We start from the raw sequence: 26,138 nt of genomic DNA on the forward strand, positions 1-26,138 counted from the left end.
ATAGATAATCTGCATTATATTTAGCACCCACAATCATTTTGAAAAGTTAGCAAATCAGATAAGGTAAATACCCTGGAAGGTGAGGATAACTCGAGGAGGGGTGTAGATGCTTGAGGAATGCAGGAGGGTTCGGCAGCTAAAATGTAACACTCACCACAAGCAGAATAAGGGACAAAAAATTAGAACTGAGCTGGAAACCCTGTCAGAGTGACTGCAGTGCAAGAGCAGAGAAAGAGAAGCAGAAATGCATTTCCTCCTGTTCTGAGCAAAATCCAAAGAGATTAGAGACATATTTCCCAAAGAGAAGAGAAAAAAAGTCAAACACTTCCCTGGAAAGCATGAACATAATTCTGGGGGGAAAGAAGGCAAAAGAGCAGCTAGAGCAGGAAATTGCAGTCATAAACAGGATCTGACCTCTCCTGCACTGTATAATTCATTCCTTTTATTACTTTTTAGGGTTAATTTGGCAGGAAAGTGTCTGGCCCAGATTTAGATATAATTAAGGTTATCAATAGAAATCAAACAAAATAAAACATGGAAAAGAAAATAAGATGATACCTTTTTTATTGGACATAATACATTTCTTTGATTAGCTTTCGAAAGCTAATCAAGAAATGTATTAAGTTATGTCCAATAAAAAAGGTATCATCTTATTTTCTTTTCCATGTTTTATTTTGTTTGATTTCTATTGATAACCTTTAAGAGTGGACTAACACAGCTACCACACCTCTCTACTTAAGATATAATTAACACATTTTGAAGGGTGGAGAGAGGCTGCTGCCCAGTGCTTCAGGGTCCTGTGTTTGCAAGGTGCAACCCCTCCCCCACCCAGTATTAGGACCCCCCCTGGGTACCAGTCTGCCGTCTGATGCAGTAGTACTGAGGAATTTCCGCATGGGGCAGAGCTTCTGCCTTCACGTGGTTGATGAGAAACGAAAGAGAAACAGGAAAACGTAAGGGGTGGAGAGAGGAGGGAGAAGTGTCAGTAGCAAGAGAGGGTAAATTCCAGGGAACAGAGCAGCCAGGACAGCGCAAAGAGTGAGGGGAGAGACACACCAGGGTCGAGGGCAGCAGGTGAGTGTCAGTGCTGGAAAGAGAGAGACATGTATATATGTGTGTGTGTGTGAGAGAAAGAGAGAGAGAGATGGATATATATACACAGTGTATTTATGGGTGAGAGAGAGACGTGTGTGTGTGTGTGAGTCTGCGGAGGCGGCGAAGAAATCAAATAGAATGTTAGGTATTATTAGGAAAGGAATGGAAAACAAAAATGAGGCCGTTATAATACCTTTGTAGACCGCACCTTGAATACTGTGTGCAATTCTGGTCACCGCATCTCAAAAAAGTTATAGTGGAATTAGAAAAGGTAAAGGGCAACAAACATGATAAAAGGGATGGGACGACTTCCCTATGAAGAAAGGCTGAAACAGCTTGGAGAAAAGACCTGAGCAGATATGATAGAGGTCTATAAAATAATGAGTGGAGTGGAAGGGGTAGACCTGAATCACTTGTTTACTCTTTCCAAAAATACTAGGATTAGGGGACACTCAATGAAGCTACAAAGTAGTAAATTTAAAACGAATTGGAGAAAATGTTTCTTCACTCAATATGTAATTAAACTCTGGAATTTGTTGCCAGAGAATGTAGTAAAAGTAGTTAGCATAGCGGGGTTTGAAAAAGGTTTGGATAGCTTCCTAAAAGAAAAGTCCATAAGCCATTATTAAGATGGACTTGGAGAAAATCCACTGCTTATTTCTAGGATAAGCAGCATAAAATGTATTGTACTGTTTTGGGATCTTGCCAGGTACTTGTGGCCTGAATTGGCCACTGTTGGAAGCATGGGCTTGATGGACCTTTGGTCTGTCCCAGTTTATATATATTTATGAGAGACATACAAAGGGAGAGATCTGTTTGTGTGAAAGAGACAGGCAGACAGACAGACAGGGAGAGAGTGCTGGATATATGTCTGTGTGTGTATGAGAGGAGTATGGAATACATTTATTTTATTTATTTATAAACTTTGTATATCCTCTTGGGATCCAAATAAAGATGGCAAATAAAAATAAGAAACAGTGTCAAACATTTGTGTGTGTGACAGTACTGGATGTGAGTGGATGTGTGTGGAACACTACTAACTCTGTGTGGTGGGGGGGGGCATGCATGTGACAGTGCTGGATGTGTGTGGAACACCATTTAGTGAGTGTGTGTGCATGTGGATGTGTGATAAGACTCAGCTTTGAATGTAAGTAGTTTCGTGCTCACTAGGAGCCTGAAGGCATCTCCCAGTGCCACTCACACATCCTCTCTCCCTGCTTCTCTCCTTTCAGCCTCCCTGCCTTCTGCAATGGCCCAGAAGCCCCGAATTCTCCCCTGGCTCATTGAGCAGATCAATAGCCAGAAGTTCCCGGGTCTGTGCTGGACCAACCTGGAGCACACAGAGTTCAGAGTCCCCTGGAAGCACGGCCTGAGGCAGGACCGCTCCGACGAGGATTTCCAGATCTTTCAGGTGTGATGAGGCAGGAAGCTACACCTGCCTCCCCTGCTTTTCTCTCTAAACGCCAGAGCTCCTGTCCTTGCCCTTCCTCTCTGTAATACCTCCCTAAACCTGCTACTGCTAAACATTATGTAGTGCTAGAAGATGTGTGTAGCAGTGCTTCGACATAGCCACAAGATAGTCCCATCCCCATAGAGCTTACAGTCTAATCAAGACTCATAGCTCAACCCCCTTCCCTCTCTTTCACCTCCCTGTGCAGACTTCTCTTCTGTCTGCTGTCCCTCTCTATAATACCTTCCACCTCTCTGCTCCCCTTTCTCACATCACACACTGCCGTTGCTCCTCTCCAGGCCTGGGCCATAGCAAGCGGTGCTTTCAGTCCTGTAACAGACCAGCCGAACCCCACGGTGTGGAAGAGGAATTTCCGATCTGCACTGAACAGAAAGACAAACATCTGCATGAAGAAGGACCACAGCTCAGATTCAAATGATCCCCACAAGGTCTATTCAATACTCGGAGGCAGCGACTCACAAAGTAAGGACCTGGTCTTGCCTTTCAGCTGAGCGGCTCATTCGTCTCTCCAGCCTCTGTCACATTCTTCTCTTCTTTCCTACAGGTCCGGATTCGGCTGTGGCTCCAGATCTGTTTGGCAGGAGCAGCCCCTCTCATCTCTGCCTGGTGAGGAGCTGGTGGTAGTAGCTTGAAGGGATGTGGGTGATGGGGTTGAAGGTGACGGTGGTGGTAGCCTGTGGAGAGATGAGTGATGGGGGTGCAGGTGATGGGAAGCAGGTGATGGTGGTGATAGCCTGTGGAGAGATGAGTGATAGGGTGCTGGTGACGGTACCCTGCAGGGTGATGGGAGGCAAGGGGATGGTGGTGGGGTACAGGTGATTGTACCCTGCAGGGTGATGGGGGGGCAAGGGGATGGTGGTGGGGTACAGGCGATTGTACCCTACAGGGTGACGGGGAGAAGGTGATGGTGGTGGAAGCCTGTGGAGAGATGAATGATGGGGTGCAGGTGATGGGGAGCAGGTGATGGTGGTGTTGGAAGCCTATGGAGAGAAGGGGTGCAGGTGACGGTACCCTGCAAGGTGATGAGGAGCAGGTGACGGTGGTGAGACACAGGTATCCAGCAGAGTAATACATCATGGGGTGATGGGATGCAGGTGATCATACGTTGGAGAGTGATGGAGTAATCCTGTACTTACTTGTAGCACTTTGAGCATTGACCTTTTTGGATTCTCCACAGGAGGAAAACTTGGAGTCGGAACTGAACAAGCTGGATCTTTCTGAGGCAAGGACAGGTGTGTACTCAGGCAAAACTGGTTCCAGCAGGCAACCTTAGTCTAAATCACAAGTCAGTTCTACTCCTGCAGCCCTTTCTATCTGACCTCTTTCCCTTGTCCTAAACACCAGGATACAGGAAGGAGTGCTGCCTAGCTGTGTAAATAATTATTGTTCCTCAGCGACCCTCCAGACCGGTCAAGACGCGTGGGTTATGTACTCCTACCAGCAGAGGGAGACTGAGAAAACACTGAACTTTGGATACTGTCTATATAACCTGTGCAGCACCTCCACTAGCCAGTATTTTCTCAGTCTCAGCAGAGGTAGAAGTACAGCCTGTGCAGTCTTCAATAGTCTGGTGAGGTAGTTTTACTGATAAGAAAATGGAATTGGTTTGTTTGGGTTGATATTCTCTATTATTTCAGTTCCCTGTACGTGTGGTTTAAAAAAAATAAAAAAGAAGAGTTGGTGCTTCGGGGCTCTGGGTCCAGTGGAGCCCACTATTCCCCTTGGGGTGTCACACCTGCTAGTCGGGTCCCTCCCCCTGTGCTGCTCTCTGTTTCTGGCAGCCTTGTGCCTTGGCTACTTTCCTAGTACTGGAGCCTTGAGTGCCTTACAATCAGCAGCTGCCAGGTTTGTGCTGTGTTTCTTTAACAGAATAATTTAATTATTTCTCGGAACAAACGAAGTGTTCAAGTTCCTTTGCTGGGAGGGAGAGCAGTGCGATTATTATTTTTAGCGGGGACAGGTCGTCGTCTGGGCAAAGCAGCGTTTTTGTTTCTCCCTGCAATTCTGCTATGGCAGGCAAGCTCCTCCGTTGCCGTGCATGTTCCCGACGCGGGATAGAGACGCTGGGTAGTTAGTGTCATCTCTGCGGGGAGCCGAAACAGCTGTCCGCGGCTCCCCCAGTTTTGATCGGGGAAGGGCCAGCGGTGTCCGCGTCCCCTTTACCTTCAGGATTGCAAGCGGGAGCATCGGCGGCGGTTTCGGCGGGAACGGACGCCATTTTTAATCCGGCGCAGTCAGCAGAACCAGCTGTTTTTGGGCCTGTTTCCCCCATTTTGGCCCAGAAGGTGACTAATGAGGGTCCAGGAGGGTTGGTTTCCCTCCGGATTTTGTATGGACGCTTTATCAAGCCTGGAAATCGGGACCCCTCCAATTAGAGGAATTAGAGCTCCATGCTCGCTAAAAAACCCCGTTTAGAGTGGGTTGATGACGGGGATTGTTTTTCTCCTATGGCTTCTGAAGGGCATCTCAGTGATCTTGGCGAATCTGAGGGTTTTGAGGGCTCTCAGGAGCCAGACTGTTCAATTCCTGGTGAGGACCCCTCAGTAGTTAGAATTTTTCATAGGGATGAGCTTGCGGAGCTCATAGATCAGGTGACATCCACCCTTATGTTTGAACAGACAGAAACTCCCTTGGGGGAGGCAGGACAGGTGGATCCATTGGTGAAAGGCATTCAGCATAAAGCGTGGTCCTTTTCCAAGAATAAGGATCTCAGGGATATGATTTCTCAAGAGTGGAGTGCGCCGGACTCATCTTGTAAGGTCTCTAAGGCAATGGCGAGACTTTATCCTCTGCCGCAGAAGGATAGAGACTCCCTTAAGGCTCCCACAGTAGATGCAGTGGTGACAGCGGTTACTAAGGCTACGGCTATCCCGGTAGACGGCGGGACCGCACTTCGTGACCCCCAGGACAGGAAGTTGGAATCTTTCCTCAAGCGTAGTTTTGATTTGTCGGCTCTAGCCCTACAGGCTTCGGTTTGTGGGGGTTTGGTAGCTCGAGCCTGCTTTCGCTGGGCCGAGAAGCTTCTTGATGATTCAGTAGAAATCGACACTTCTGGGGTTCAGGAGTTAGCTAAATTAGAGATGGGCTCGTCCTTTCTGTCTTATGCCCTGTACGACTTGTTGCGGGCATCGGCCAAGAATATGGCTATGATAGTTGGAGCGCGTAGGGCCCTCTGGTTGCGAGGATGGGTCGCAGATGCGGCCTCTAAGGCTAAATTGTGTTCTCTTCCTTTTAAGAGGTCTATGCTCTTTGGGGAGGATTTAGTGCGAGGGCTTAGTGCGACAACTTGGTGCGAGGGCTTAGTGATGCTAAGGTCCCTTGCCTTCCGGAATTTCGTCACAAAGCAGGGTCCAGAGGTACGTCCACACGCGGTCGGTTTAGGGAAGCCCGACGGTATAGGCCGGGTAGGTCTAGTGGATCTTCTAGAGGTCGTTTTTTCCAGCACACCCAGTCCTTTCGAGGAGGTCATCGTGGGGGCCGTGACTTCTCCTCGGGGGGATCGGGTCCAGCACGCAATCCCCAATGAAGGTGTGCGGGTTCAGCCTCTGGTACGCGTAGGGGCTCGGCTGAGTCAGTTTTACCAGAGCTGGACCCAGATCACTTCAGATCAGTGGGTTCTCGAAGTGGTTCGAGACGGGTATGCGCTGGAGTTCGAAAGTTCAGTTCCCAAAGTCTTTCTGGAGTCCCCTTGTCGTTCACGGGTCAAGAAGGCGGCCGTGCGGGACACTTTGCGGCGTCTTCTCAATCTGGGAGCAGTGTTTTCAGTCCCTCCAGGTCAGCAACGCTTGGGTTGTTATTCGATCTATTTTGTGGTGAAGAAAAGGAAGGTTCCTTTCGGCCTATTTTAGATCTCAAGAGGGTTAGTGCGGCACTAAAGGTTCCTTCCTTTCGCATGGAGACGTTGTGGTCAGTCATTGTCGCTGTTCGGAATGGGGAGTTCCTAACTTCCCTGGATTTGACTGAGGCTTACCTTCACATTCCCATTCGTCCGTCGCATCAGCGTTTTCTTCTCTTTGCTGTTTTAGGGAAGCATTTTCAATTTTGTGCCCTGCCCTTCGGTCTTGCAACAGCTCCCCGCACCTTTTCCAAGGTCATGGTAGTGGTAGCGGCAGCATTGCGCAGACAGGGTGTTCTGGTGCATCCCTATCTAGACGATTGGCTGATTCGGGCCAAGTCGAGGGAGGAGAGCGAAGCGGCTACAGCTCGAATGGTACATTTTCTGGAGTCCCTTGGTTGGGTAGTGAATCTCAGTGTCAAGTTCGTGACTTTTTTCCTTTGGGTTGTGCTCCTCTCGCCCTCTGGTGGCCAGAACCAGTGGCTGCCATAGACTTTCCAGATTCTTTTCATTCCGGTCCAGATACTTCCAGTCTTGTTTGGAAGTTTGGCAGCTAGCCTCACCCGTAGCTGCCTTACGGATTGCTGCAGCTGAGCTCAGCTGTATTGGGCTTATTAGCCACCTGGGAACTGGCTGCCTTTGCAACATTTTGCTTTAGGTCCAGGTTAGTGTTGGTGCAGTGTGCACTTTTGACTTATGTGTTTAGCTTCCCTGCTTTTTCCTTGTGGCTCCCCTGCTTTCCCTTTTGGTGCTGTTAGAAGCACTTCTGTTTTGCTGTTAGAAGTACTTCTGGTTTTGGTGCTGTTGGAAGCACTTCTGTTAGTGGAGTGCTTAGGAGCACTTCTGTTAGTGGAGTGCTTAGGTGCACCTTTGTTAGTTTAGTGCTGTGGAGCACTGCTGTAGCTTGGTGCTTAGGAGCACCTTTGTTAGTTTATGTGTTTAGCTTCCCTACTTTCTCCTTGTGGCTCACCTGCTTCCCCTTGGTTACTTTAGTGCTATGGAGCACTGCTGTAGCTTAGTGCTTAGGAGCACTTCTGTTAGTGGAGTGCTTAGGAGCACTTCTGTTAGTTTGGTGCTTAGGAATCCTTCTGTTGGTTTAGTGCTTAGGTATACTTCTGTTGGTTTAGGGCTTAGGAGCACTTCTGTTAGTTTGGTGCTTAGGAATTCTTTTGTTAGTTTGGTGCTTAGGAGCACCTCTGCTAGTTTAGTGCTGTGGAGCATTTCTGTGGTTAGGTGCTTAGGAGCACTCCAGTGTGGTTACGCTATAGGAACACTTCTGAGTTGCTGGGTTTCCCTGCTTTCCCCAGGGGGCTTCCCTGCCTTTCCTTTTGGTGCTTGGGAGCACTTCTGTCTTGTCTTGGCCCTGTGTTCCTGGTTTGTGCAAGCTTGCGTGGTATTCCAGGGTCTGAGGTGGTCCCTCAGCCCTAGTCCCATTCCTGGTCCTGGTACTGTCAAGTTTGTTCTAGTATCCCAGCCCCTGTGTTATCCTGCATCTGGTAAGTCCTGCCGGCCGCTTGAACCCATCGGCTCAACTCCTGGGGAACAGTGGCTAAGTGCAGGTGAAGCAGTGCGGACCAGTCCGGTGTACTCCAGTGTGTTCTGGTCCAGTGTGTTCCAGTCCGGTGTCTTGCAGTCCAGTGCGGACCAGTCCGGTGTACTCCAGTCCAGTGTGTTCCAGTCCGGTGTGTTCCAGTCCAGTGCGGACCAGTCCGGTGTCCTCCAGTCCAGGGGGTTCCAGTCCATGTGTTCCGTCTCGCTGGGCAGCGCCTGCAGTCCTTGCCTGTGCCGGTGTGCTAGCCCAGTGTTGGTTGGGGGGTTTTGCCTGCTGCTGTCACTCCTCGTCAGCAAGCCCAAGGGCTCATGTTTGCTCCATGTTTGCTGCATGTTTGCACCCCGCGGGCTCTGAACCTGAGAACCTGACACTCAGCAAGAGTCATCTCGTTCTATCACAGTCTCTGGAATATCTGGGGGTGCGCTTCAAGACAGACAACGGTCGAGTGGTGTTACCGTCCCTTCGGATTCTCAAGTTGCAGGATCAGATTCGTCGGTTTCTTGCGCAGATTCTGCCGACGGCGCGTGCTTACCTTCAGGTTCTGGGGATGATGGCGGCAACTATAGAGGTGGTTCCCTGGGCCAGGGCGCACATGCGGCAGTTGCAGGCAGCTCTGCTCAGTCGTTGGTCTCCTCAAACGCAGGACTTGGAGATGCGTTTGCCTCTTACTGCAGTCCCTCGTCTCAGCCTCCGTTGGTGGCTCAACACTCGCAACCTGGAAAAGGGAATGCCATTGGAATCCCCAGAGTGGGTAGTTCTCTCCATAGACGCCAGTCTGACAGGTTGGGGGGCTCATTGTCTCGGTCAGGTAGCGCAAGGCCGGTGGTCTCCAGAGGAAGCACAATGGTCCATCAACCGGTTGGAGACTCGGGCCATTCGCTTTGCTCTTCAGTTTTTCCAGACTCTGCTTTTAAGCAAAGCTGTCAGAATGCTCTGCGACAATGCCACGGCCGTAGCTTACTTCAACCGGCAAGGGGGCACAAAGAGTCGCTCGGTCGCGGAGGAAGCAGCGCAGTTGTGCCAATGGGCAGAAATTCATCTTCAGGCTCTGTCGGCGGCACATGTAGCCGGGGTGGACAATGTGGATGCAGACTATCTGAGCAGACATACTCTAGATCCCGGGGAATGGGCTCTACATCACTCGGTTTTCAATCGCATTATGTCAGTATGTGGGCTACCAGTGATGGATCTCATGGCAACAGCATGCAATGCGCAAGTACAGTGGTTCTTCTGTCGCAGAAGAAATCCTCGGTTGGAAGGCATCGACGCTCTTCTGCTGCCATGGCCTCAGGAGTTACTATATGTTTTCCGACTGTGGCCGTTAGTCGGGAGAATAGTTCAGCGCATCGAACATCACTCGGGTCAGGTGATTCTGATAGCTCCAAATTGACCGCGTCGTCCGTGGTATGGAGACCTGATGTGTCTGGTGGTAGCGGAACCTGTTCCATTGACAGAGACAGTGTTGTTGTGTCAAGGCCCGATCGTCCTGCCAGACCCGTCTCCGTTCTCGCTTATGGCTTGGCTCTTGAAAGGCACAAGTTGAAGAAGAAGGGCTTTTCTTCCAGTTATTGCTACGATGTTAAGTTCCCACAAGCAGTCCACTTCTCTGGCGTACGTTGGGGTCTGGAGGCTTTTTGAGCACTGGTGTCAAGATCAGGATTTGAGACCTCTGCGTTCTTCAGTCGCAGACGTGTTGGAATTTTTACAGGATGGTTTGGACAAGGGTTTGGCCTTGTCTACTCTGAAGGTACAGGTGGCGGCCTTGTCTTGTTTTTGTGGAAAGGTTCAGGGGAGGTCCTTAGCTTCTGCACCGGATGTGGTACGTTTTTTGAAGGGCGTTAAATTGCTTCAGCCTCCTCATCGTCGGTTGGTTCCTCCTTGGGACTTGAATCTTGTTTTAGAGGCTTTGATTCGGCCTCTGTTTGAACCTTTGATTTCGGCTACAGACAAGGATCTGTCCTTAAAAGTGGTGTTTTTGGTAGCTATTACATCAGCGTGAAGGGTTTCAGAACTTCATGCTTGTCTTGTAGGGCGCCCTTTTTGTCCTTTTCCAAGGAGAAGGTTTCTTTGTGGCCAGTACCCTCCTTTTTGCCCAAGGTAGTCTCCGAGTTTCATGTGAATCAGATCATTTCTTTGCCAGTTTTAGGGAATTTGGCGGGAGATTCGGAGCAGCGTCGGCTTGCTAAGTTAGATGTGAAGCGAGCTTTGCGTTGTTATCTGTCTAGAACTCGAGAGTTCAGAGCCTCAGATCGTCTGTTCGTTCTCATGGCTATCCTAAAAAGGGAGCGGCTGCTTCCAAGGCAACTATAGCCCGGTGGTTGAAGGAGGCGATTGTGTCTGCTTACGTCTTGAGGGGTCGTGCAGTACCTAAGGTCTTTTCAGCTCATTCCACTAGGGGAGTAGCGGCCTCTTGGGCGGAAAATAGTATGATCCCTCCGCTAGATATTTGTCGGGCGGCAGTCTGGTCCTCTTTGCATTCATTTGTTAAACATTATAGGATTGATGTTCATGCAAAGGAAGAAGCGAATTTTGGTGCAGCTGTCTTGACCTCTGGCCTTAGAGGGTCCCACCCGTAGATAATTACTGCTTTGGTACGTCCCATGCGTTTTGACCGGTCTGGAGGGTCTCTGAGGAAGGTGATTAGATCTTACCTGCTAATTTTCTTTCCTCTAGACCCTCCAGACCGGTCAAGGGCCCGCCCAGTATATTCTTTAGGCCAGGAGGTGTTCTTTCAGTATAGTTGTTTTTCAGCAGCTGATGATTGTTGTTCAAATAATTTCAGACGCTTCGAGCCAGCTTCTGTTACTGGCTTGGGTCTGTTACAGGTGTGGCTTGGTTTGTGACCTGCCTGTGGAAGCACAAAAAAGATCTTGGAATTATGCAGTGCCCACATACAGGGTTCTGGTTAGTTGTTGTTTTGTTTTTTCTCTGCTTTGTTAGTGTTATACTGGCTAGTGGAGGTGCTGCACAGGTTATATAGACAGTATCCAAAGTTCAGTGTTTTCTCAGTCTCCCTCTGCTGGTAGGAGTACATAACCCACGCGTCTTGACCGGTCTGGAGGGTCTAGAGGAAAGAAAAGTAGCAGGTAAGATCTAATTTCACCTTTTACTCCGGGTCTAAACCAGGTACAAGGAGTCCCTGCCTCAGAGAGCTCAGAGTCTATGTGAGCATCTGTGGCAGTACTTTCACCTGTCCAAAGTCAAATTAAGTGACTGCGGTAGCAGCATCAAGTCTTCTGCTTTTCCAGTCATTATTCTAACCACACTCCTTCCATAATGTGTCTCTGTTTTCAGACCTGTACCTCGAGGCTGCCTTTCAAGACACTGCATTCCTGGAGCTATCACCCCTGGGAACCTCACTGCCCCTAGATAGTGCTGCAGGCATGCTGGCTTATACATTCATCACCCCGGGGCAATCACCCATCCATACAACAATGGCAGCCAGCCCTAGGGAAGACCCAGGTTAATATATTTGCCATGTCTTTTCCTCCAGTATCATTCCTCCTGCAGAGTGAAGAAGGGGGATGGGGTGCAGGTGAGGGTACACTGCAGGGTAAGAAGGTGCAGATGATTGTACACTTCAGGGTGATGGGATACAGGTAAGTGTACACTCCAGGGTAAGGAGGTGATGGGGTGCACTGCACCTGGGGCCTTACCTGTTTTCTGCTTTTCACTCTTACAGAGGCCTTATCTTTGAACAGCAGTTTACCTCGCCCACTGCAGGACACAGCTGCTCTGCAGACAAACCCCCTGGAGCAGTTCTTTCCTAACCAGCGCCTGGGTGAGTTCACTGCTTTAGGTAGTGAGTTACCCACTGACTTGCAGGAATGCTGTGGTATTTGTTACCTTTCTTCCCTGTCCCAACCTTGTTCCCTCCTGCTTGTGCTTTCTCTTTGGGGTTAAGGAGAATGTGGTGGCCCCAGACATAGTTCTCCAGTTGTTATTAATATTGAAAACGTAGAGCTGGCCAAGCCTCGCTTAACTGCTGTTCTCTCCTGAATCCAGAGACAGACTTTGAAGTGAGTGTGTTTTACCGTGGCCAAAAAGTGAAAAGCACTACTGTGAAGAACATCCACGGCTTACGGCTAGTGTCCTGCCAGGGCACTGGCCCTCTGCGGAGGGTAGAGGACGTGGTGCTGCCAGAGCCATCCACCTTGCCAAGGGATCAGGAGGCTGTGAGAAAGATTCATAAGTTACTAAATAATCTGGAACAGGGCGTCCTCCTGGAGGTGAACGGCACAGACATCTGTGGACAAAGGCAGGGGAAGTGCCGCGCCTACTGGACCATGACAGAAACCCCAAGCGAAGTAGAACCCAACGAGATCGCCAAGGAGGGATATTCTGTGTTATACACAGTACATCAATTTATTTCAGGTACACTTTCCTTTTGCACAGTGATTCACACAGCCTCTTCTCAGCAGTGAAACCCTGCAGTGATCCCGAAGGATTCACACCATAGTAACATAGTAAATTGTTGGCAGATAAAGACCTGTATGGTCCATCCAGTCTGCCCAACAAGATAAACTAATTTTATATGGTATGCGATACTTTATATGTATACCCATGTTTGATTTGTCCTTGCCATTCTCAGGGCACAGACCCTAGAAGTCTGCCCAACACTGTTCTTGTACTAAATTCTGAAGCTAACATTGAAGCCCCTTAAAATTTACACTCCAGCCCATCCATATCTATTCAGTTACAATCAGGGCGTAGACAGTAGATGTCTGCCCAGCACCGGTTTTGCTTCCCAATTACCGGCATCACCACCCAGTCTCCGCTAAGATTCCGTGGATCCAGGTTCTGGAGGTACCGTGGGATGGCGAAGTTCATCTGCCCTTCCACTCTCACAGCCCCTTTCTCTTCTTTAGCTGTGTTTTAGCTCACTCTGGGATGTCTTCTTCTCAGATCTGATTGCATTCATCAACCATACGAGGCGGGACTCTCCGCTGTACTCCATGTGGATGTGCCTGGGAGAAAGATGGCCAGACCCAAATCGGAAGTCCTGGCACAAGAAACTGATCATGGTGCAGGTAAAGATGATTTCACTTTCATAATCAGTACCAACACAAAATTCAGCACAATGAAATTCCATTCTCTGAGGCATGATCGCCTCATTTTCTGGCTGTCTGTGCTTCTTCCCCATGTACCCCGGCACCCTCTCTCACCACTGTCCTTCACACCATCACCCCAGTCTCTTCTGCTTAGTATACAACAGCTGTTCCCCCCTCCCCTCAAGTCTCTCTCATACTCAGCACACATCAGCGCTTCACCACTTATCACATTTGAATACTCCAACTTCACACTTTTTGACACAATCTTAAATGCTAAGCACACAGTCAACCCTCCAGGGCTGTTCAGTATTCTCTCATCCAGTGTATTTCCCAAGGGGGTCCATTCTGTTATTCTATTGCAAATCTCTGTGTCATCTGCAAAAAGGCAAACATTTCCTTCTAACCCTTCTGCTATATATGAAACAGGTACAGCCCGGGATCAATCCCTCAGGCACTCTGCTGATCACCACTCTCTCCTGAGTGAATCCCATTAACCACCTTCGTCATCTGTTGTGCAGGCTAGTTTCTAATTCAGCCCCCCCCCCCCCCCCCAAGGCCGCTCAGTTTATCCATGAGCCTCCTGAACAGAGCAAATCCAAATACACCAGAACCAGCGCCTGCTCTGATCTACTGCTCATGTCACCCAATTTAAAAATTCACTGTGTTATAAATTCACTATTTTACTGTGTTATATTGTGTTTGCTTTTTTTGTTTATTGAAGAATTTTGAATAGAAGAGTCAGTACTTTTAAAGCTAGAGCATGCACTCTCTTTGCTTTTTTGGCACCTCCATTTGTGAAAATAAAAAGTTGAAACAAAAAAACATTCAGTCAGATTCCCTTGATCCGATGTCCACCTGGGAAAGCCATGATGCCTCAGACCCTCCCACTCACTAAGATCAAGTCTCTATTACTTTTCCCCCACCAGTAAAGTACCACGAAGAAGCCTCCAGTTTCCCACCTCTTTTCTGTTACTACTTTTCAAAGAGGATGCCACATTCCTCCTTCTCCGAGGACAAGCAGACTGCTTGTTCTCACTGATGGGTGACGTCCACGGCAGCCCCTCCAATCGGAAACTTTACTAGCAAAGGCCTTTGCTAGTCCTCGGACGCCCATGCGCACCGTGCATGCGCGGCCGTCTTCCCGCCCGAACCGGCTCGTGTTCGTCAGTCTTCTTTTGTCCGCGCTCGGTACGGTCGTGTTTGCGCCGTTCGCGCCCCTTTTGACCCTCGCGCGTCTTTTGACTTTTTCGCTCTAAAAAAAAAAAAAAGGGATTTCGGAGAAGGGCCTTTTGGTCTTTTTCCCTTCCCCGTATTTCTAGTTTTTGGCCCCGATAAGTTTTCTTTCGTTTTCGGGGTAGGCCCCTTTGAGGCCTCGGGTCGAGTTTTTTCTCCCCCTCTTTTTGGTGCCTTACCGCAATTACGAGTTTTGATTTCGCCAGCGTGATTTTTCAGCCCATGTCATCGAAGTCTCCCAGCGGCTTCAAGAAGTACACCCAGTGCGCCCGGGTAATCTCACTCACTGATAGGCACGCGTCGTGTCTTCAGTGTCTGGGGGCTGGGTGCCGCCCGCAGGCCTGTAGTCTTTGCGCCCTTTTACAGAAAAGGACTCAGGTAGCGAGATTGGCCCAGTGGAACGTTTTGTTCTCGGGCTCTTCGTCGGCATCGGGAGTATCGAGTGCGTCAACGTCGACAGCGTCAAGACCTCCGCCCTCGGCCGCGACTGTATCCATTGCATCGAGGCATCGACCCTCTGCATCGTCGGGGCAGAGACATCGGAAGGCTGCGTCGGCGTCGGTGGTACCGGGACCTCCACTAGTGCTGATGTCGTCGGACGGTGGTGCTTCGTCTGGAGTTCAGGTGAGGGCTGTCCATTCCCCTGCTGGTGGCGGTGAGCCTTCGGGTGGGTCTCCCCCTACCCTGAGGGCTCCTGCAGTACAGCCCCCCCCCCCCCCCCGAGACCGACCTTCTTCGACCTCGGCCCCGAGGAAGCGACGGCTGGATTCTACGTCCTCCTCGTCGGTTCCGGGAAGCTCTGGTGACATGCTTCGTTTGAAAAAGTCAAAGAAGCATCGACACCGGTCTCCTTCCCGCGTCGGTATCGAGAGCTCTGGGTCGCCGAGGGAGTCAGCACCCAGCAGGCATCGGCACCGGGAGGACCGCTCACCCTCTGTTCAGGAGGTGTCGATGCGCTCCACCTTGGACAGCCCGGAACAGCCTCCACGCCCGGAACAGACTCTCTTTGACTCCTGCATCGGCTTCCATGTCTTTCTCCACAGCCGCCCTGCACGAGAGTCTCCGGGCCGTTCTCCCAGAGATCCTGGGAGAGCTGTTGCGCCCTTCCCCTCCGGTACCGGGGGTGCTTGCGCCTCCGGTACCGTCGAGTGAGGCGCCGGCTGGCCCCTTGCCCGGGGTGAGGTCTCCGACATCGGTGCCACTTGCGGTACCGACTGCGGTCGTCTCCCAGGAAGGCTCCCCGACAACTTCGGCGGAGGGAGCTTCGCCGCGGGCGAGGGAGTCTACCTCTCGACGCTCCCACCGTGGCTGTGGTTCCACGGAGTCGAGCCGACACAGGTTCGTGAACTTGTGTCTGATACCGATGGTGAGGCCTCGTGGGAGGAGGAGGAGGACATCAGATATTTCTCTGACGAGGAGTCTGATGGCCTTCCTTCTGATCCCACTCCCTCCCCTGAAAGGCAGCTTTCTCCTCACGAGAGTCTGTCTTTTGCGGCCTTTCTCCGGGAGATGTCTACGGCCATCCCCTTCCCGGTGGTTGTGGAGGACGAGCCCAGGGCTGAAATGTTTGAGCTCCTGGACTATCCTTCTCCACCTAAGGAAGTGTCCACAGTACCCATGCATCATGTCCTAAAAAGACATTGCTGGCGAACTGGACCAAGCCTTTAAGTATACCCCACATTCCCAAGAAGATCGAGTCCCAGTACCGGATCCATGGGGACCCAGAGCTGATGCGCACTCAGTTGCCTCACGACTCTGGAGTTGTGGATTTGGCCCTAAAGAAGGCTAAGAGTTCTAGGGAGCATGCTTCGGCGCCCCCGGGCAAGGACTCTAGAACCTTAGACTCCTTTGGGAGGAAGGCCTACCATTCTTCTATGCTCGTGGCCAAAATCCAGTCTTACCAGCTCTACACGAGCATACACATGCGGAATAATGTGCGGCAGTTGGCGGGCTTGGTGGACAAGCTCCCTCCTGAGCAAGCCAAGCCATTTCAGGAGGTGGTCAGGCAGCTGAGGGCGTGCAGAAAATTCCTGGCCAGAGGGGTGTATGACACCTTTGATGTTGCGTCCAGGGCCGCTGCTCAAGGTGTGGTGATGCGCAGACTCTCATGGCTGCGTGCCTCCGACCTGGAGAATAGGATCCAGCAGCGGATTGCGGACTTGCCTTGCCGTGCGGACAATATTTTTGGAGAGAAGGTCGAACAGGTGGTAGAGCAGCTCCACCAGCAGGATACCGCTTTCGACAAGTTCTCCCGCCGGCAGCCTTCAGCTTCTACCTCTACAGGTAGACGTTTTTATGGGGGAAGGAAGACTGTTCCCTACTCTTCTGGTAAGCGTAGGTACAATCCTCCTTCTCGACAGCCTGCGGCCCAGGCTAAGCCCCAGCGCGCTCGCTCTCGTCAGCAGCGTGCGCCTCAGCAAGGCCCCTCGGCTCCCCAGCAAAAGCAAGGGACGAGCTTTTGACTGGCTCCAGCAGAGCATAGCCGACATCCAAGTGTCAGTGCCGGGCGATCTACCGGTCGGAGGGAGGTTGAAAGTTTTTCACCAAAGGTGGCCTCTCATAACCGCCGATCAGTGGGTTCTTCAAATAGTCCGGCAAGGGTACACCCTCAATTTGGCCTCCAAACCTCCAAATTGTCCACCGGGAGCTCAGTCTTACAGCTTCCAGCACAAGCAGGTACTTGCAGAGGAACTCTCCACCCTTCTCAGCGCCAATGCGGTCGAGCCCGTGCCATCCGGGCAAGAAGGGCTGGGATTCTATTCCAGGTACTTCCTTGTGGAAAAGAAAACAGGGGGGATGCGTCCCATCCTAGACCTAAGGGCCCTGAACAAATATCTGGTCAAGGAAAAGTTCAGGATGCTTTCCCTGGGCACCCTTCTCCCCATGATTCAGGAAAACGATTGGCTATGCTCTCTGGACTTGAAGGACGCCTACACGCACATCCCGATACTGCCAGCTCACAGACAGTATCTGCGATTTCAGCTGGGCACACGTCACTTCCAGTACTGTGTGCTACCCTTTGGGCTCGCCTCTGCGCCCAGAGTGTTCACGAAGTGCTTGGCTGTAGTAGCAGCGGCACTTCGCAGGCTGGGGGTACACGTGTTCCCATATCTCGACGATTGGCTGGTGAAGAACACATCCGAGGCAGGAGCTCTACAGTCCATGCAGATGACTATTCGCCTCCTGGAGCTACTGGGGTTTGTGATAAATTATCCAAAGTCCCACCTTCTCCCAGTGCAGAGACTAGAATTCATAGGAGCTCTGCTGGATTCGCGGACGGCTCGCGCCTATTTCCCAGAGACGAGAGCCAACAACTTGTTGTCCCTCGTCTCGCGGGTGCGAGCGTCCCAGCAGATCACAGCTCGGCAGATGTTGAGATTGCTGGGTCATGGCCTCCACAGTTCATGTGACTCCCATGGCCCGCCTTCACATGAGATCTGCTCAATGGACCCTAGCTTCCCAGTGGTTTCAGGCTGCTGGGGATCTAGAAGACGTGATCCACCTGTCCCCGAGTTTTCTCAAATCCCTGTATTGGTGTACGATTTGGTCCAATTTGACTCCGGGACGTCCTTTCCAAATTCCTCAGCCACAAAAAGTGCTGACTACGGATGCGTCTCTCCTGGGGTGGGGAGCTCATGTCGATGGGCTTCACACCCAGAGAAGCTGGTCCCTCCAGGAACGCGATCTGCAGATCAATCTTCTGGAGTTGCGAGCGGTCTGGAACGCTCTGACGGCTTTCAGAGATCGGCTGTCCCATCAAATTATCCGAATTCAGACAGACAACCAGGTTGCCATGTATTACATCAACAAGCAGGGGGGCACCGGATCTCGCCCCCTGTGTCAGGAAGCCGTCAGCATGTGGCTCTGGGCTCGCCGTCACGGCATGGTGCTCCAAGCCACATATCTGGCAGGCGTAAACAACAGTCTGGCCGACAGACTGAGCAGGATTATGCAACCTCTCGAGTGGTCGCTCAATTCCCGAGTAGTGCGCCAGATCTTCCAGGTGTGGGGCACCCCCTTGGTAGATCTCTTTGCATCTCGAGCCAACCACAAAGTCCCTCAGTTCTGTTCCAGGCTTCAGGCCCACGGCAGACTGGCATTGGATGCCTTCCTCCTGGACTGGGGGGAGGGTCTGCTGTATGCTTATCCTCCCATACCTCTGGTGGGGAAGACTTTGTTGAAGCAAGACCGAGGCACCATGATTCTGATTGCTCCTTTTTGGCCGCGTCAGATCTGGTTCCCCCTTCTTCTGGAGTTGTCCTCTGAAGAACCGTGGAGATTGGAGTGTTTTCCGACCCTCATCACACAGGACGAAGGGGCGCTTCTGCATCCCAACCTCCAGTCTCTGGCTCTCACGGCCTGGATGTTGAGAGCGTAGACTTTGCCTCTTTGGGTCTGTCAGAGGGTGTCTCCCGCATCTTGCTTGCTTCCAGGAAAGACTCCACTAAGAGGAGTTACTTCTTTCTATGGAGGAGGTTTGCTGTCTGGTGTGACAGCAAGGCCCTAGATCCTCGCTCTTGTCCTACACAGACCCTGCTTGAATACCTTCTGCACTTGTCTGAGTCTGGTCTCAAGACCAACTCTGTAAGGGTTCACCTTAGTGCAATCAGTGCATACCATTACCGTGTGGAAGGTAAGCCGATCTCAGGACAGCCTTTAGTTGTTCGCTTCATGAGAGGTTTGCTTTTGTCAAAGCCCCCTGTCAAACCTCCTACAGTGTCATGGGATCTCAATGTCGTTCTCACCCAGCTGATGAAACCTCCTTTTGAGCCACTGAACTCCTGCCATCTGAAGTACTTGACCTGGAAGGTCATTTTCTTGGTGGCAGTTACTTCAGCTCGTAGAGTCAGTGAGCTTCAGGCCCTGGTAGCCCAGGCCCCTTACACCAAATTTCATCATAACAGAGTAGTCCGCCGCAAGCACCCTAAGTTCTTGCCAAAGGTTGTGTCGGAGTTCCATCTGAACCAGTCAATTGTCTTGCCAACATTCTTTCCCCGTCCTCATTCCTGCCCTGCTGAACGTCAGCTGGACACATTAGACTGCAAAAGAGCATTGGCCTTCTATCTGGAGCGGACACAGCCCAAGAGACAGTCCGCCCAATTGTTTGTTTCTTTTGATCCCAACAGGAGGGGAGTGGCTGTGGGGAAACGCACCATATCCAATTGGCTAGCAGATTGCATTTCCTTCACTTACGCCCAGGCTGGGCTGGCTCTTGAGGGTCATGTCACGGCTCATAATGTTAGAGCCATGGCAGCGTCGGTAGCCCACTTGAAGTCAGCCACTATTGAAGAGATTTGCAAAGCTGCGACGTGGTCATCTGTCCACACATTCACATCTCATTACTGCCTGCAGCAGGATACCCGACGCGACAGTCGGTTCGGGCAGTCAGTGCTTCAGAATCTGTTCGGGGTTTAGAATCCAACTCCACCCCCCTAGGCCCATGTTTATTCTGTTCCAGGCTGCACTCTCAGTTAGTTGGATAAATTGTTAGGTCAATCTCAGTTATGTCCTCGCCGTTGCGAGGCCCAATTGACCATGGTTGTTGTTTTGAGTGAGCCTGGGGGCTAGGGATACCCCATCAGTGAGAACAACCAGCCTGCTTGTCCTCGGAGAAAGCAAATGCTACATACCTGTAGAAGGTATTCTCTGAGGACAGCAGGCTGATTGTTCTCACAAACCCGCCCGCCTCCCCTTTGGAGTTGTGTCTTCCCTTGTCTTTGTCTTGCTACATATGAGACTGACGAACACGAGCCGGTTCGGGCGGGAAGACGGCCGCGCATGCGCGGTGTGCATGGGCGCGCGAGGACTAGCAAAGGCCTTTGCTAGTAAAGTTTCCGATTGGAGGGGCTGCTGTGGACGTCACCCATCAGTGAGAACAATCAGCCTGCTGTCCTCGGAGAATACCTTCTACAGGTATGTAGCATTCGCTTTCTCCAGCCCCCACGGGACCAGTTCAGCTCTAGAGATCCTTGAACAATTTTCTTCAGCAGACTTTCCAGAACCTCCCTAAGCTCCCTTAGTATCCCAGGACATATCTCATCCAGCCCCATGGGTTGGTCCACTTTCAGTTTCACATTGCTCACAAGCACACCATCTTATGTCATACCTCCTGCCTTCCCTTATGTACCCATGCCGATAAAATGCAGTCCTTCGTCAAGTTTAGCATCTCTCCTTCCACTAAACTCCATGGTCAGCATTGCTTTAAAACACCAAACTGTGCTGTTTAAACTCCGATATTCAATGTCAAATCGGTATCTGGTACCAGTTCTGATTCTGAATAGCAGCGGTACCATGCCCCGGCCTTATTCAGATAACACCAGGACATAAAGATTTAACGCCACTGGAAATCCTGGTACTGCCCCGGTGACTGGCACTCAGAGCAGGCGCTGTTTCTACCTTACTAAGTGTCGATGAATACCAGGATCGCTGCTCTTCCCTCTCCACACATCTCCTTTCTTTGTTCATTTCCCCTCTGCTCTTTCTCATTTCACCAACCTACCCAGAAAAAAAAGTCACCTCTTGTTACCCTTTTAGCCGTCTCATCTACCATCCTGGCCTCTTTCCCCTCTTCTGTCAGAGATTCTGGGTAATTTATGTGCGATCCACCGCATCCCACCTCCTCAACCCTTTAATCATTCAAGTCATCTAGCGTGCTCTTTTTCACTCCCAGTGCACTGCGCTCTTCTCCCATTAAACATTCAGCCCATCCAGTTTCACTCCCAGTAAACTGCGTTCTCCCATTAACCATTCAGCGCATCCAGTTTTCTCTCCCAGTAAAACTACACTTTTCCCATTAAACATTCAGCCCATCCAGTTTCACTCCCAGTAAACTGCGCTTTTCTCCCATTAACCGTTCAGCCCATCCAGTTTCACTCCCAGTGCACTGCGCTCTTCTCCCATTAACCATTCAGCCCATCCAGTTTCACTGCTACTAAACCGCGCTCTTCTCCCATTAACCATTCAGCCCATCATTTCACTCCCAGTAAAACTATGCTCTTATCCCATTAACCATTCTCTCCCAGTAAAACTATGCTCTTCTCCCATTAACCATTCAGCCCATCCAGTTTTACTCCCAGTAAATCTACGCTCTTCTCCCATTAACCGTTCAGCCCATCCATTCATTCCTAGTAAAACTATGCTCTTCTCCCATTAACCATTCAGCCCATCCAGTTTTACTCCCAGTAAAACTACGCTCTTCTCCCATTAACCATTCAGCCCATCCAGTTTCACTCCCAGTGCACTGCGCTCTTCTCCTATTAACCATTCAGCCCATCCAGTTTCACTGCTAGTAAACCGCGCTCTTCTCCCATTAACCATTCAGCCCATCATTTCACTCCCAGTAAAACTATGCTCTTATCCCATTAACCATTCTCTCCCAGTAAAACTATGCTCTTCTCCCATTAACCATTCAGCCCATCCAGTTTCACTTCGTGCACCGCGCTCTTCTCCCATTAATCATTCAGCCCATCCAGTTTTACTCCCAGTAAATCTACGCTCTTCTCCCATTAACCGTTCAGCCCATCCATTCATTCCTAGTAAAACTATGCTCTTCTCCCATTAACCATTCAGCCCATCCAGTTTTACTCCCAGTAAAACTACGCTCTTCTCCCATTAACCATTCAGCACATCCAGTTTCACTCCCAGTGCACTGCGCTCTTCTCCTATTAACCATTCAGCCCATCCAGTTTCACTGCTAGTAAACCGCGCTCTTCTCCCATTAACCATTCAGCCCATCATTTCACTCCCAATAAAACTATGCTCTTCTCCCATTAACCATTTCTCCCAGTAAAACTATGCTCTTCTCCCATTAACCATTCATCCCATCCAGTTTCACTTTGTGCACTGCGCTCTTCTCCCATTAACCATTCAGCCCATCCAGTTTCACTCCTAGTGCACTGCGCTCTTCTCCCATTAACCATTCAGCCCATCCAGTTTCACTCCCAGTAAACTGTGCTCTTCCTTAGCGTCCCTCCGGACCGGAACAGGATTGGACTGATGGGTTGTGCTCGCCTACCAGCAGTTGGAGACTGAGAAAAAACTCTGACTCTAGAGAGCCAATAGGAGCCCTGGCCATGTGACCTTAGCCTCAGTATTTTCTCAGTCTCTCAGCAGGTAGGAAGTGAGCCCATTAGTCTCTCTCCTTTTCTCTTTAAGATATTACAGATATTTATAATAATTCTTCTGTGCCTGGAATCTTATTTAGAGGCTTGACAGGGTTTCCTTTCTCTTCTTTCTTTGACAGCCTCTGGGGTGTTAAACTCGGGTGTCTCGAGTCCACCCCCCTTCCTCCCCATCTCCCTGGCTTAGCAGGGAAGGGTCGTCCCTTTCTCTGGAAAGGTGTACCGTCTTTGGGAGAGGCAGCCACTTTTAATAGGCAGCTGCATTAAAAGAATTAAATCAAATACAAGGAAATTCAAAGAAGAAGCCTTTCTTTCCCCAGACTTCTAACGAGCAGGCAGCTCCAGTGTTTTATTATGATTGAGGAGTTATAAAAAAAAAACCAAAAAAAACCCAGAAGAAAATAATTCAGTGTCTGTGACTTTAAACAGCGATTTTTATCGTCAGATTTAATTTCCTCCATTTTCTTGCGTTTTGGCGGCGGCAGTTTAAACAAACGGAAAAGAAAAAGGCGCGAACCGCATAAGCGCGGCTACCTGTTTTTTCTGATATGGCTGGAAAGTTCAAAGAGCTGCTGTCGGTCAGCGTTGTGCAGTTCATGCAGCTGGAACGTGTAAATTTTGCTCTCCCTTCGAGGTTTCTTCGAGTCCGGTGCTGCCTCCGGTTTTTCGGGGCCTTTTTCGCCGGCTGTTGTTTCTTCACCGTTCTGCTGTGCTCCGCTTGTTCAGAGGTGTCGGGCGCGCTGTCGACGATCGCCACAGGGCCAGTGGCGCGAACGGCGGCCATTTTGTTTCTCCCTCCGTCTTATCAGTCGGGGATCTCTGCTGAAGGTAGGGCTGCAGTTCATAGAGCTGTTCAGCTCCAAGGTGTGAACACTTTTGTATGTGCTGAAAGGCGTATTCTAAAATGCACATCACATCAGCAGGCAATGTTTGGTTGAAAGGGCTCCTTTCATATATGGATATATAACAAGCTTTTCTTGTTTTAACTTTCTATGTATCACGGGGCTGTTAACACTAGTTTTATCTGGTGCTCAGTCATTTTCATTGCCTGGTGGAAAATCTACATCTTATCATAATTCATTGCAAGCATTTTCCTCAATAGCTGTAGTATTATACAGTGTTTTAAGAACTTTAGAAACTTTCTCTATAGGCATAGAATAAATTTCTGTCTTTCTCATTCCCTGGTGAATAGGACTACATTGTCTAAGAGTCAATTGATTGGTACTTTGCAATTCTGACCATAATATCTTAGTTCCTTTCAAGCATTTTACTCCATGGCTATGAGGTTATACAGTGTTTTAAGAACTTAACAAACAATCACTCTCAATGGCTGTAGTGTTATACAGTGTTTTCTTTTTCAGACTTTAAGAAGCCTTCTCTATAGGCATACAGTAGATTGTTCAGATGCCATGGGGATATATCAGCTCTCTCATATTCTCTGAGGGACAGTCCTGTCTACCAAGCTCCCAATCACTCAGCTGCCTTAGCAGGCATGCTTTATTCATGTCTTCCCTTCTTTTCCAACTGCCTTGAAGCCTCTCATATTTTATTTTAGCTTTCTTCTGGTATTTACAGGACATATGCAGGCTCATTTTCAAAGCACTTAGCCTCCCAAAGTTCCATAGAAACCTATGGAACTTAGCCTCCCAAAGTGCTTTGAAAATATGCCTCATGGTCACTTAGAGAATAAAGTCATCCTTTCATTTTGCATATTTCCCACTTAAAGATAGTGGAAGGTCCTCAAACCATCTACTTGTGTTTTTCTCTACTCTATAAGTTCAGCATTGGCAGATTATAAACATCCTGTTTTGGTCCAGTATGCCTATATAAACCATCTGCTATCTCTTCCTCTTCCTTAGAGACCTTATGTTATATCAAGCTTTCTTGAATTCAGATACAGTCTTGTCTACGCTGCCTTCACCAAGTGGCTGTGGCACAACTTCACTTTTTTCGTTACAGGTATTTTCCAAGTTTGTCCTTTTTCATTTTCATTCTATGCGCCTTCACTCCAGAGTTTTCTTTCAATTGGAAGGGGATTCACTCACTTCCTGTGTATTTATGCCATAGGTACATAGGTATGTTTATGCTGGGAAAGGCCTAAAGTCCATCGAGTCCAGCATTCATATCTAATGGGCATAGGTACCTAAGTTTTGCCATACTGGGAAAGCTCAAAGGTCCACCTTTCTACAGTCAGAACAGCATTAAAAAAAAAAAAAAAAAACTCTCACGAGAGTGTCGAACAGAAATCTCTGCTCCAAAAGCAAGGCTTTAAAGTAATTCTGCAAACTAACGCATACAATATTTGCCATGGCTGTTCACCACTAGGAACACCGGGGACCCTGGGCCTAGGTTCTGTGTTTTAACCTGAAACAAGCTCAACATTCATATCTATTGGGTGTGAGTCTGGTACTACTACTACTACTTAACATTTCTAGAGCGCTACTAGGGTTACGCAGCGCTGTACAAATTAACAAAGAAGGACATTCCCTGCTCAAAGGAGCTTACAATCTACATCTCAGTGAGGGAGGACGCATGACCGTGGTACGTGGATTAGGGAGATCCAAGAAATTACAGGCCGGTGAATCAGACGTTCATACTGGGACAATTTTTTCTGTCCGGAGCGTACTACCATAGCTGGTGGACTCCTATATTCAGAACTTACCCAACTATGGAACGCCATAGAGATAGGGCTGGGGTTTGTAGCCCTATTTAACTGGTGTCCTTGGTCACCCTTCCTCTTCTCCTCAGGATCCAGAGAATGGCTAGTTTTTTGCTTATGCATTAAGCGGTCATTTTCAGCAGTACTCTCTCTTCCGTTCTTTTATAGATCTAAGAGGATGTTCATTGCGCTCTTAGGGTCATTTCATCCTTACCTAGACGACTGCCTAATTGGAGAAAGTCTTATCAGCAGAGTTCTCAGGTCACGCACCGGGTGTTGCATTTCTTACAGTCTCTAGGTTGGGTGGTGATTGTAGCCAGGCCTCTCATTTGATCTCTCATCAGATATCTCTGATTTTCTCTTTGTTTAGTCAGGTTGGCGCACAGTCTTTGTCTCCTCTGCAAACATCCCAGTTTATATTTTTCTTGGTGACCTTGGGCCTTCGGCCATTTCCTCGCTCTATTCTGCAGAATGCAATTTTACTTTCTAATTCCCAAGAAGGAATTTTCCTTCATCCTATTGCGAATCTCAGGGTCATCAATCACGCTATTTAAGTGTCATCTAGTTATCTCAAGAACCTTAGTTCTGTCATAGGGATGCTTCATGCAGTACACTTTTTGGCAGAAACTTGTTTGTATATATTTTTTTCTGGGGGACCACAGCAATTCGTTTACCTTCGGGTGAATTTTGTTTTCCCTACTGACAAACAAGGCGGAGAGAGCTATGTTGGTCCTTGCCATGGCAATGGGTTATGTCATCCGCCATGGAGGAGTTAAGAGTATACTCTTGAGTTTGTAGTCATTTTTTCTTAGTTGTCTCACCCTGCATTTAGGTGAATGGACTCTCATCTTTTCAGCCTTACTTCCTCACTGCGACACTTCAGGGCTATCTCTTTTTGCCTTCAGGCTCACGAACATTTCTTGCTTCTTCCATTCAGCAACAGTCTTGACGGAGACAGGGACAGACGCCAACATCCAGCAGGGGTTTTTCAACCTTCTATATGCGTTTCTTCCGTCAACTCACTAGGTGTTGGGTTATATTTAAAAAAAAAAAGAGAAAAATTCCATCTTTCTTCCATATCAGGCTTTATTTGGTCATCGGTTTTGGCTCTGCTTCAGTAGT

At 49.4% G+C, this 26,138-nt stretch overlaps 1 protein-coding gene across 2 annotated transcripts in view; it reads left to right on the top strand.

The window, feature by feature from the left end:
• Nucleotides 1–975: 975 nt before the first annotated feature.
• Nucleotides 976–26,138, top strand: part of IRF3 (interferon regulatory factor 3) — a 40,394-nt gene continuing 15,231 nt past the window's right edge. Inside the window, exons 1-9 of one of the 2 annotated variants that reach the window (XM_030198008.1) lie at nt 976–1,074; nt 2,328–2,506; nt 2,845–3,028; nt 3,111–3,172; nt 3,744–3,798; nt 11,248–11,415; nt 11,636–11,734; nt 11,959–12,327; nt 12,859–12,983. In XM_030198008.1, the coding sequence (XP_030053868.1) occupies nt 2,345–2,506; nt 2,845–3,028; nt 3,111–3,172; nt 3,744–3,798; nt 11,248–11,415; nt 11,636–11,734; nt 11,959–12,327; nt 12,859–12,983 (1,224 nt within the window). In that variant the 5' untranslated portion in view covers nt 976–1,074; nt 2,328–2,344. The remainder of the gene's footprint in view (nt 1,075–2,327; nt 2,507–2,844; nt 3,029–3,110; nt 3,173–3,743; nt 3,799–11,247; nt 11,416–11,635; nt 11,735–11,958; nt 12,328–12,858; nt 12,984–26,138) is intronic. The other variant, XM_030198009.1, reaches the window with a different exon arrangement.

Source organism: Microcaecilia unicolor, chromosome 3 (genome assembly GCF_901765095.1).
Source record: "Microcaecilia unicolor chromosome 3, aMicUni1.1, whole genome shotgun sequence".
Classification (NCBI taxonomy): domain Eukaryota; kingdom Metazoa; phylum Chordata; class Amphibia; order Gymnophiona; family Siphonopidae; genus Microcaecilia; species Microcaecilia unicolor.